The following is a 12,463-nucleotide window of genomic DNA, read 5'->3' as shown; positions in this document are numbered from 1 at the left end:
AATCCGAATCCGATCATTTTTCGAGCCAATTTATTCATAAAAATATATACCTGTAAATCCAGAAGATTTTTTTCCATTTTTAGAAAACAAAACAAAAACATAACCTACCTGATAATTGGAAGAACAGTTCGTCCCTAACAACAATGATATGAAAAAAAAATGTCATTGAAACCATACAATATGGCCAAATTCCAGATAGAATATTATGTAAAAGTTTGTCCAGACCATAATCCATTATTTATCGTAGTTAACGTTTCATCTCAATGGATTGAAACATTACAAATACGGTAAATGCAATGCTTGCTATTGGTGGGTGCATGTTTTTTTCTCGTTTTTCTTGGATCACTTGTTTGAATGAAAATGGGTTTTCTCAAAACAAGTCGCATTTGTCAACCATGGACATGGTTTTCTCTACAATGAACATTGGATATTCCAAAAATAATTGAAAGTAAAGAGATCTTTGAAATTTTACCAAGGATTCGAAATTTCCGAAGTTATTTGAAATTTTTGAAAGTTCCCATATTTTTGAATCCAAAAAATTGGATCGGTTTGGCTAGCATATTAGATTCCCTAAAAAATTTGGAAAAATTCCGAAGGAGGTTAATCCGATCCGATCCGATCCGAAGTCACCCCTAGTTGCAACTCTAGTAATCTTAATCAGGTAATTGACCAATAAAGCTTTTATATCACAAACATTTTAGAGCATTACATAAAGGCTTCCTGTAAATGAGAAGATTTTTTTTCCATAGAAAGGTGACCTGGATAGCAAGAACAGTTCGTCCCTACAATGATATCGTATGAAACCCAATATGGCAAACAGAAGTTGTAGTTTGTAGTTAACGTTATCTCAATCGAAACGTATAACGGTAAACGGGTACATATAAGTCAACGATGAGCATAACAACATTTGTCAACCATAGTGACGTACACATTGGATACCATATAAAAAAGGGGGAATTAGCGATGCCCCCCATATTTAAAGATCTCTTTTGCGATACCCCCTATATTTGCAATTTCCGTCAGTCAACAGTTAGTTGACCGAGTCAAATCGTAAGAAAAAAACCCAAAAAACTCAAAAAAAAAAAAAAAAAAAAATGGTATATGGTATGTAGCATTCCAAATAATGGATGGTATATAATATATATCATCCTTTACTTTGAAGACCAAAACTTCCAGTAAGAATTGTAAGAACCAAGTGATAATGGTGCTCAAATGGATGATATATGGTATGTAGCATTCCAAATAATGGATGATATATAGTATGTAGCATTTCAAATAATAGATGGTATATAGTATGTATCATCTTTACTTTTGCAGACAAAACTTATAGTAAGAATAGTGAAAACCAAGTGATAATGATGCTCAAAAGAATGACATATGGTATGTAGCATTTCAAATAATGAATGCTATATAGTATGTATCATCCTTACTTTGACACATGGAGGGGTATTTTGGTAACATTCACTATTTAATTAGGTCGATTTTTATTTTATTTTATTTTTTGAGTTTTTGAGAAGTTGCAAATGTGGGGTATCGCAAAAGAGATCTTTAAATGTCGCTAATTCCCCTATAAAAAAACATCAAATCGAAATCTGGTTATAAGGCCAACGTCGAACATGCCATTATCTTTGGTCCATATACCTAGTAAACTATAAACTGAGTCCTAAGGGTGGTTAGAGTTGAAACACCATCATATTTTGGACAAACAATGGTTTGATACTAATCAATAAAAAAACATAATGAAAACAATCACAAAAAAAAAAAAACCATGATAACACTGTAAAGTGGTACATCGAAAATTTACCTACAATAAGGAAATTATTGATGAAAGTTGTATCAAGAAATTTGAGCTGGAACAGTCAGCATGTGGCCCGTTTTGAGAAGCCACGACCTGAAGATAATCAGGTCAAGGGCTATTAAATGAGAATTTTAGATAGCAGAATCACCGTTCTACAACTTGCTGCTGCAATAGATGGCTTGAAAGGAAAAAGGACAAAAATGCTGGAGCTCTGATGGAGATCAAACAACTTACAGCTGCAATAGATGGGCTTGAATCGTCGCCAGGATTAGGATGAGTAACATCAGCCCCAAAAATGATAGTTCGTTTGTCAGTGACCATATGCATTTCATCCTTAATCACCGTGTTAACTCCACCAACCTTCCACATGAAACAGTAGGAATCTCATAAAAATCAAGGAGACAATAAAATCTACAGAAACGCATAGAATGTTAAATGTTGGGGGAGGGGGTGGTGTTCCAAAAAACAAATCGACATTAGTCTGAGGTACGCATCTAAACACCTTGATACATGTTCCACACTAATTTCATCACATATTTTTATAGCAAACAACCATAATGCCTCTTCCGAGTATATTTGCCAATAGGTGCAATTTATTTTTAAAAAGTTGTTCAGTTTCTTTGCCAAATTCATCAAGTTAGATAACAAAATCAAAACATTGGTTTTATCCAATTTCGAACCTCACTCAATTAAAAAAAAATCCAAGAAAAAAAATGACATTCCCAATTGACAAACATGAAAGAATCAATCAAATATATGACTCTAATGGAACAAGGGAAGTTAGGAAGGAACTGTTGACTAAAATGGAGAAAGCAAAAAGAAAGGTTTTCAGATGCTGCTGCTACTAGTCCTGCATTCTCCAGGACAAGGGCACATATTGAACAGCTACTTGTCCATTTCCTCTTAAATTGAAATGTTCTCTGCCAACATTAAGTCAACCATTTTAATTCCCACCTTCTCCAATCCTGATTCAACATCCTCTGGCTTGAGGACTTAGTTTTTCAAGCCCTACACTATCAACAGTCTCAGAAGTTACAGTGAAAACATTGGAACTTCAGCAGCAACCAGTATTGATTTGTTTTTATCTCAATGCAAACATATCACAGACGAATTCCAGAATAAGGGTCGCCTTTTTTTCCCAATCTGTCAACACGGTATTAAGACTTGATCCATATTCCCTTCTATTCATAGAGCTTTAAAATGCATAGATTACTTGGGTTTCAAGCTCTTTACCTGCTGTGATTGGTTCGTTCCCCCTTAAATTTCGCTATTTCTATCTGTATGTACACATTTCTAAGCTGTCGCTTCTATAGTTATGCACACAAGATTTTCAGGAATCGATATTAAAACCCGAAACTAGCTAGCATTTCAATTTCAAATCAAAACTTAAAGGTGCACTATAGTAAAATTCAAATGTTGTTCTGTATTTTAAGCTTCAAATTCTTAATCATTAGAATATATATCCACTAGTGAGTAAGATAAAGGAAGCCCTTGAAGCGCTAATTATATACATAGAAGGTGAAAAGTTATTGAATGTATATACACTTTTGAATTAGATCAATATATACATAGACTGATGAGACGTGGAGACTCCGACATCCAATGAGCTTATTCTTTTAGTAAAGTGATCATAGTACCAGCTCCATCGTCAGTGAGAATCTCAGTAAGCACCGAATGCCTGATCATTCTGTTGATAATGCTGGTGGTCCGAACTCCCTCTTTAAGCGAATGAACACAGCAATTTACCTTTGAAACCAACTCACCAACCACCTTCCCTTCATCCACCATCCTCTTTACTCCTTCAATATCAATTCGTTGCACCAAACTTCCTGGATCCTGCTTATTGAGAAAAATACCAGCAACATCAGTCGAGAATATCAACTTCTCAGCCCCAAGCGCCACAGCCAATTCTGCGGCCAAAGTATCAGTATTGACAGTATCAGCTCCAACAGCCGCAATCACAGGAATGTAACCACACTTAGTAAGGGGAGCACTAACTGTGGGGTCAAAGCAAGCAATGTCACCAACGATAAAACCACAACTGGAAGATGTTGAACATTGAAGGAGGGAGGGACATACTAAAGAAGTAAAATATAAGAACTAACTTTAAGTAAGTACTTGACCAGTACTATAAGGCCGGAACTCGATCGTAAGTGGAAATGCTACACATTAAGAACTTACATACACTGATCATTCCCCAATGGCCCTCTCTCTAAGCATCTTAATGCCCTGGTACCTTCCAAGCATTAGCAAAGTACCCATGGGACTTGTACTCAAAAGATCACTCAATGCAGAGGCATCCACAACTCTTAATGCTTCAACTCCGAACACCTTATAGTCCCTATCAACAACAGACCCAACACTGCATCCTCCATGACCATGTAAATAAGACATTTTATTCTTCTTGCAAAATTCTCTCAATTCCTCTTCAGTTGACACCCCCTTCTTTGTCTCAACATTATGTTCTTGTTTTTGTCCTGAAATGATTTCATCCATCCTGTCGCAGTACTTGGTCCCTAGAACAGAGTCCATAGACCGAGCAATCTTCTTCATCTCATGAACCATCTCAACGAATTCTTCCAAGTCATTTTCCTCTAGAAGATAGTTATATCTTACCGAAACATTTTTTCTGGGATTTGTACTATTCAGCTCTAACTTCCCTTTAGAACTTGGATAAGCTAGCTTTCCCAGTAGAACCCTTCGTGGTCTGGCGCTGGCTTTACTTCCTCCACCATACTGAAATAAGAACCGTGAACTACTCGCAATTCCTACAACTTGAGAGGCATCCGATTGTCCCTCATTACCTATTCCAGCATCCAGTAGAAATTTTATGCCAGGGTGGTCTCTGATATCTTGACCTACTTGGGGTGCATCGATCATGGGTGCAATGTTGAACTTGTTAAGTAGTTCAGAGGGTCCAATTCCACTTAACATGAGGATTTGGGGACTCCCCATTGCTCCTGCAGACAACACCACATCGCCCTCGGATTCTGAATCAGACGCTGGATTCAAGTTTACCTCATAGGAGCTGTCCAAATCCTCATGGCTCTTGATGAACCTGATGCCACAAGCCCTGGGCTTAGTTCCATCACCTGCATCTGCTGTATATTAGTTCACTACAGAATCATAGATGTTGGCATATTTTGACCAAGGATAGGTTCCATTTTAACACAACAAAGAAACCACGCACTCCATGAAATGCCCAATAATTTCAATGTTTCGGAATCTTATATGAAGTTAGGGGTGTTCATGGCTCGTTTTATCACAATTCGCCATAGACCTGGCTGGTACATGTGAACCTTGTGATCGGCTATACCCCATCCTACGACCATGAAACTGGATCCATGGCGCAATAGCCTAAACTTGTATGATGTGCCAAAATTTGTAAATCTACAAAGATCTCAAAGAGCCAAAAACTTCTAAGCAAGAGCTAATAATTTTCCTTGTCATTTTATTCTACATTAGTTTTTTATATACCTTGAGAGAAGATGATGCTTTTAACCGTTGCGTTCAAAAGAACTGTGAGCCTCTCGGGGTCTCCAGCATGTAGCAGATGAGCAGAACAATGTCTCATGCCGTTCTCGTCAAATATGGTACCGGTTATCTTTGTCCCCTCAACATGCTCTAAGCTATAACCATTAAATGGTACGTTTCCAGCGGCAACGAATGCATCTCTCGCAAAACTCTGCTGTTCACTCAAGTTTGGTTCAAAGACCACTCTAGACTCCACCCATTCGTAAGCCTCCTTCACTAAATTCTCATCCCAACCAGATCTAGCTATGTACTCCTTATTAGTTCTAGTGTAAAGTCCACCATTAATCGCAGTTGACCCTCCCAAGACTCTTCCTCTTTGATTTGCTACTCCTTCCTCTGATACAAGTTCCTGTACTATTGATGTGAATTCATCAATTTGTGACATAGGGCGAAAGAAATTCTTTTTTTCCATTATAAGAGGGTCACCAAATGGTGACCCCCCTCGTTCTACTAGCAGCACTGTGAATCTTTTGGACAATGTTGCTGCGAGGGGGCAACCACTAGTGCCTCCTCCCACAACAATATAGTCATAAGATTTTCCTTGCACTTGTTCAACATCGGAAATAATGTTAAGAGTTCCATGGCCTGCAATGAAAATACAATAATTATGTAAGGATATCACTGAACTTAATTGTATAGGAAAGTTTTAAAGATACAAATTTGGTGCACTCACCTTGAGACATTATAAGAGATGATGAATATAAGGACACTCACCTTGAGGTAAGACTTTGAGAGCCTGGGAAAATGCAATAATTATACGTACACAATAATAAATAAATCGACCCAGTCTGCACGATTCTGAGTTTCTGACTATGCAACAACCGATTATTGGTCAGCAATAAATTGTTGTCCAGTCCATTAATTGTTGTCCAAATGTTAGAAATTCTCCTAGTTGGTTTTTAATAAATAAGATTTCCATTATTGGTCAGCAATAAATTATTGTCCTGTCTATTGCTGTTGGTTTAGAGGGTAAGAAGTCCTGGTTCGAGACCTCTTAGTTCCAATTTGTAAAAAAAAGATTATTGTATTTTGTGTAGAGTGTGGACTCGGACTCGACGGACTCGGTGAGTTACTCGGCTGATTTTTTTCAAAACTTTGGCAAGTCATGCAAAATGAGTTTGAATAGAGAGTCATCGAAATCCAATTTAGTGGAGACATATAACCCGGGCGAGTTCCGAGTCAACTTGAGGAGTTTTCAAACTGTGGTGTCAAATATACGCCCACGTGTCCATGACTTAACACCCCTAATTTTTCTCTGTTTCCAATTTTTCAAGTTTTTCTTTTCATTTATAACCAAAAAACTAAAAGAAAATAATAATGCACAATAAAAGTCTTTCAGCAAGTTTTGCCAAAACATACTAGTTGGGACGGGGAAGCTGGCAGTAGACTCAAGGCAGCAGCCATTTCCATAGCAGAAGATGCAGCTGAATGGGGAGAAGGAACAGCGGAGCCTGTGGACACATAGAGAGGACGAATCTCTTCAGTTGTGTGCGCAAAGCAACACACTCTTCGCATGCAGCCCGTGCCATCCTTGTAGAGGCGTGTCCTATCTTTGTGCAGAGTGAAGCCAACACTCAAAAACTCCATGAGCATATTCACATAAATCACCCCCTCCTGGCTTCTCCCTTCCTAACTCCGGTCAAGGAACACAACCTAGTGTGAAACTTCCTTAGGTCTCTTCTTCTAGCATTTTCACCCGGTGAACAAAAGGACACTCCGTCCAGTCATGAGAATATGCCATTGAACAAGGTCGAACCTTGAACGAGAACATGCAAAATTCATCAGTTGTATAAATGTTGTTCTTAATGTCGGGGAACTTCTGTTTTAAAATTAGTCGAAAGTATTTTGGATTGTAGACAATAGTATTTAATTTCTCTCAAGGATACATTTTGGACACACTAATCTGACAAACGATTGGGTTACCAACTGAAGAAGTTGGAAGTGTCTCCTTCCTCCAGAGGGGGTAGTGGTGAGGTTCAGTGAGGAGTCCTAGAGTTGGTGCTTAGCAAGGCGCCTATATAAATTGAACATAACCGTACTTGATTGTTGGATACAACATTTAAGTTCTTACTGATCTTAGATAAATTCATTTAGGGATATAAATGTTCAATTTCTTTTGAATATTGGCTTCTGACTCAGTAGCTAAGAATGTACATATATTAGATATTCAAGTAGACTTTCGACTGTTGAATTGTTAGCTATCAATGTAGCAGGCCCGGCCAACAAAATCCTAATCTCCAATTTACATCTAATTTGGAATCAAAATTTACTTAAGTATTATTCACTTTCTTTGGTATCGACTATAGATTAACATATCGAGTTGGGATTAGAATATCACTATACTATCTCTTTTTCTACTACACAACATTAAACGTACTCCTACAAAATTTTGAACTATCAATACTGTTCTTGGAAATTTTATTTTTTACACATTGTTTATGCTATGTGCTAGGAAACTGGGTGAGACCAAGTCAGTGCTCAAGAATCATGTTTTTGCCATGTATAAGCGATGTCCTACAATTACTCCCTACTGAAAGGAAGTTTGTAAACCTAGAAATAAAACTCTTCGCCAAAACCCTTCAAAAAAAATTAGAAAAATATAAACCCTTCAAACAAAATATGCAATGAATCATTAGCTATCAATATACATATATTATTTATTCAAGTAGACTTTAGGCTTTTGAGTCATTAACTATCTATGTAGCAAGTCCGGCCATAGGCCGGGCCAAATGGCTAGTTATGTATAAAAGACTCATCTATTTTTTTAATAGGAAATAATTATGTTATTTAAGTGACATTAGAATTTTTTTTCTAAATTATTAATAGTGGGAAGTGAATCTGATGTTGATGGAAGTGAATCTTGATTATGAACGAAGTAGTGGAAGTTGATTGATTCGGTCAAACAGTTTCGTTCCTCGCAAATGTTCAAGACACGTGTTTAATTGAATAGATTTTGCATTGTGTGGGTAGGTAGCCTATAAATTGAGTCTGAGCATGGGCTCTGAGTGTGGGCTTTTTGGGCTCTGAGCGTGGACTTTATTATAGGTAGGTAAGTAAGCTGGTTCTGAGCATAGACTCTGAGTGTGGGTTTTATTGGGCCACATTTGTGGGGGCCGGAATATCGCCCTCTCTTTGTTACATTTACAAAGCCTATGTGGCAAAGAAGTAAATTTATTGATTTATTATTTATTATTTTTTTATTTTTGGTACTTGGTAGATTTGTAAATTATTATATTGATCGGTAAAATAAAATTGATGGGAATTGAAGGCAAATAGAAATATCTTTCGTGATATAATTTGGAGTTTGATATACGGTACTCGGTATAAATTGAAAATATGCAATGGCAGTTTGGTAAATAAAATTGTGTGAAAGAAATAAAAAGAATAAAAATAGGGTAGGCAGTTGAAAATTTGGTAGGAAGTCAAAAGCTTGTCATTACATTACATTTACACTTGCGATCAAAATCTCTACTAGTAGTATATCCTATAATGATCGTGGCTTCTTAAATTCATCCGAGTCTTTTTCTTACGCATAATACCCCTGCATGAATAATAAAATCAGATGCCTAGATATTTATTAATGAGGACTATTTTGTCTTTTTATGCCTTTATAAAATTTCAGTACCGATATTGTCCTTAAATAAAAATATTGCTTAACACTTTTGAATAGGAGCAATCAGTCTTTTCATGTGGCAGTATATTAAAAAAACCAATTCCACGCCATTTTGAATTGTACGCCTTACTATAAATTACTATAAATAGCATTTAATTAGCAATAATTGGGTTATTTAATAAGATGTTAAGAAAGGAAAAAGTTTAGGAATACGAAGCAATTCTTTTCCCTTCTCTCCCATCTCTTCTGTTTCTCATATTTTTTTTCCCTCATTACAATGAAATCCTTTGTGTTCTAACACTCTAATCAAACATCTTACAACTTTAGTCAATTTATGGGACAAGTGATTGCTTGAATCTATTGAATAGTGTGAATTGTTAAGGAATAGTAGTAACATGTTTCATTTTTGTAACAACTAAGGTCTGTTGTGGAATCAAGCACTTCTGATTATGGAAAGGAGAAGTTGCAAGAGAGACTTCCAAAGCTTTATGGTGGTGTTGTTGTTTTAAAGGTTTGGTCCTAATTTTCAATGAACTGCTTCTCTTTTCTTAATGGTGATAATGGTGTCGATTTTTTGTATTTGCAAATAATTTCCAAAATAGCCAAATGACTACAATCTAGCTTTCTTGATTAGCAATTGCACGAAAGTTTTTCAAAATTCTTTACGAGGTTTTAAATTTCGATCTGATGTATATTTGGGTCAGTAAGTAGTTCATAATCCAATAAGACTTCATATAATGAAGTGAAATACTGAAGATATTTCATACATACAGTTTGCAGCAACTTGAAAAGCACTTGATCAGATTAAGTCATTTCAAAATAATAAATAAACTCATGATACTATCTAAACCAACCCTTGCTTTTAAAATAAGTAAAGACCACATTTAACCTAGCTATATCACTTTTTTGTATCGTTACTTATTATATGAAACTAATGAAACTAATGATCGAATAAATCCATTTGGCAAACTAATTAAAATCCGAGCTGTCAGATACCTTTTGATTTGGATGTCCATGTAATTGATATGGTCTTTTTATGCAAATTTTGGTTGTGCATTTGATTGAGCAGACTGAGAATGGACTCGTGGAAGCAGTAGCTGTTCTTAATTGTGTCGAAAATGCCACATATGCGTTATGAGTTAGATGACACAAAATTAGGTGAATGCTTCAAAACCAAGTTTGAGTTTATGAAGGTACTAATTGGATTTTCCATGATAAAAGTCTTTCTTATTAGTTACGTATGCACTGCCTTACCATTTTGAGTTTATGCCCATGCATGGGAAAGATGTCGAGGACAAATAGCTAAGCTAGACTGCAGTGCTTTCTGGGTTCAGTGCGATCATCACCAGACCAGGGAGGGCTTGAAGAACTTGTTTATATAAGCGACCAGCTATTAAATCAAACAAGTATGCAAACCATGCTGCGCATTGTTTTTTTTTTTTTTTTTTTTTTTTTTTTCCTAAAGTCTTAAAGTCTTAAAACCCGTCCCTCGAGTTCGATAGTTAACATGATTTTTTTGGATTCTAATTGTAATTATGTAGAAAAGGCTCATCTATTTTTTTAATAGAAAATAATTATGTTATTTAAGTGATATTAGAAAGATTTTTCTAAATTATTAATAAAAGAGAGTTTGTTCCGAGGGAAATTGGAATAATTATATAATTTAAGTGATATTAGGGAGGCTTTTCTAAATTATTAATAAATAGGGGGTTTGTTCTAAATTTTTGTAAGGAAGGTGTTTCGAAATTGAGCAACTATAGAGATTACAAATTGCCTACTCGAGAGTGGAGAGGGGTTCCTAAATACCCGGCTATCATATAGTGTAGAGAAGAGATGTACACATTTCTAAGCTGTCGCTTCTATAGTTATGCACGCAAGATTTTCAGGAATCGATATTAAAACCCGAAACTAGCTAGCATTTCAATTTCAAATCAAAACTTAAAGGTGCACTATAATAAAATTCAAATGTTGTTATGTATTTTAAGCTTCAAATTCCTAATCATTAGAATATATATCCACTAGTGAGTAAGATAAAGGAAGCCCTTGAAGCGCTAATTATATACATAGAAGGTGAAAAGTTATTGAATGCATATACACTTTTGAATTAGATGAAGAGTACCTACAGTTAGTGGTGTCAAATGGGCCGGGCCGGGCTGGCCCGGCCCTCAAACAATAAAGCCCTCATGCTTTGAGGGGGACCAGCCCCCTACCCTCATTTACTTTGAGGGCGGGTCGGTCGGGACCAATGCTTAAATCTCGAAACCTTTACCGCCCCTCTCAACCCTCTCGAGGGGCTTGAAGGGCCGGGCTTGAGGGCCAAACGTGAGGGCCGGATACTATGTTATACATTTGATTTACAAAATAAATTTAGAAACATTAGTTAAAAATGATAAAATCGAATGCACTTCACAATTAAACCTTCAAACTACTAAAAAAACTTGTTAAAGTTGTATTAGTCAATTAAGATCAATTAAATTCATTTCATAAAATATTATAATTAAATTATAAGGTTGACAAACTTAATAGATAAACGTTTTTTTAATTGATTTTTAGCATATTAATATTAAAATAAACTATATTGTAAAAAAATTTATTAAAATATATGTAATAAATGTTGAGGGCCTAATGAGAGCCGGGCTTAAGGGAGGGCTTAAGTTTCAAAGTCTAGGCCCTTACCCTCCCCTCAAAGGCTTGAGGGATTGGGTCGCCCAAAATGTGTGAGGGCCTCATTTTGAGGGCTTTTTGGGCCTATGGGCGGGTCGGGCGGGGGCTAAGGGTTTGAGGGCCATTTTGACACCCCTACCTACAGTATCAATATACATATATACATAGACTGATAGACGTGGAGACTCCGACATCCAATGAGCTTATTCTTTTAGTAAAGTGATCATAGTACCGGCTCCATCGTCGGTGAGAATCTCGATGCTTGGCCCGAATGCCCGATCATTCTCGTTGATAATGCCGGGTGGTCCTAACTCCCTCTTTAAGCGAATGAACACGACAATTTACCTTTGAAACCAACTCACCAACCACCTTCCCTTCATCCACCATCCTCTTTTACTCCTTCAATATCAATTCACCGCACCAAACTTCACGGATCCCGCTTATCGAGAAAAATACCCGAGAACATCGGTCGAGAATATCAACTTCACCATTGGCCCCGCCCAATTCTGCGGCCAAAAGTATCGGTATTGATGATGATCGGCTCAACGGCCGCAATCACAGGAATGTAACCACGCTTAGTAAGGGGAGCACTAACTGTGGGGTCAAAGCAAGCAATGTCACCAACGATAAAACCACAACTGGAAGATGTTGAACATTGTCGGGTGTCTTGTTTCACGAATGAAACAAGATGTGTGTGCACCTTCTTGATGAGCATGTAGTCACTGGTGATTTTCTTTGTTGGCACATCGGTAACTATAATTCCATTGAGGAACTGTGTCACAGTCCCGATTTTTTAAACAATTAAAATTAATGAATATTTGAAATATAAATATCTCAAACATCACTCGGTTCAA

The 12,463-nt window shown here is 36.6% G+C and overlaps 1 protein-coding gene, 1 long non-coding RNA gene and 1 pseudogene across 5 annotated transcripts; all 3 read right to left on the bottom strand.

Moving 5' to 3' along the window:
* Nucleotides 1-3,272: 3,272 nt before the first annotated feature.
* On the bottom strand, nt 3,273-6,269 carry LOC147490833 (protein HOTHEAD-like). 4 transcript variants are annotated; one of them, XR_015200277.1, is made up of 4 exons: nt 6,006-6,269; nt 5,276-5,917; nt 3,904-4,896; nt 3,273-3,795 (listed from the first exon to the last, which is right to left on the bottom strand). XR_015200277.1 is itself a non-coding variant. In XM_086569377.1 (3 exons), exons 1-3 carry the CDS (start codon nt 6,013-6,015, stop codon nt 3,989-3,991), a joined length of 1,560 nt encoding a protein of 519 aa, XP_086425503.1. In that variant the 5' UTR covers nt 6,016-6,269; the 3' UTR covers nt 3,273-3,988. The 4 variants fall into 4 exon arrangements, 3 of the variants coding, with proteins under 3 accessions (XP_086425503.1, XP_086425504.1, XP_086425505.1); XM_086569377.1 differs by having other exon boundaries at nt 3,273-4,896; XM_086569378.1 differs by having other exon boundaries at nt 3,273-4,890; nt 6,006-6,268.
* Nucleotides 3,407-3,968, bottom strand: LOC147490834 (acetylglutamate kinase, chloroplastic pseudogene; annotated as a pseudogene).
* A 4,335-nt stretch (nt 6,270-10,604) lies between the features above and the next one.
* On the bottom strand, nt 10,605-12,463 carry LOC147490832 (uncharacterized). The gene is made up of 2 exons (XR_015200281.1): nt 11,749-12,463; nt 10,605-11,064 (listed from the first exon to the last, which is right to left on the bottom strand). It is a non-coding gene; the product is annotated as an uncharacterized LOC147490832 (long non-coding RNA).

The sequence above is a fragment of the Coptis chinensis genome, chromosome 6 (genome assembly GCF_015680905.1).
Source record: "Coptis chinensis isolate HL-2020 chromosome 6, ASM1568090v1, whole genome shotgun sequence".
In the NCBI taxonomy this organism is placed as follows: Eukaryota; Viridiplantae; Streptophyta; class Magnoliopsida; order Ranunculales; family Ranunculaceae; genus Coptis; species Coptis chinensis.
The sequence above is the reverse complement of the archived record's forward strand: the minus strand, read 5'-3'. Positions and strand labels throughout refer to the sequence as shown.

Excerpts from the sequence above, each read along its gene's own strand:
- LOC147490833 (XM_086569377.1), bottom strand. Across the intron at positions 4,897-5,275 it reads AAGCATCATCTTCTCTCAAG|ATGCAGGTGATGGAACTAAG; the intron begins GTATATAAAAAA and ends AATATACAGCAG.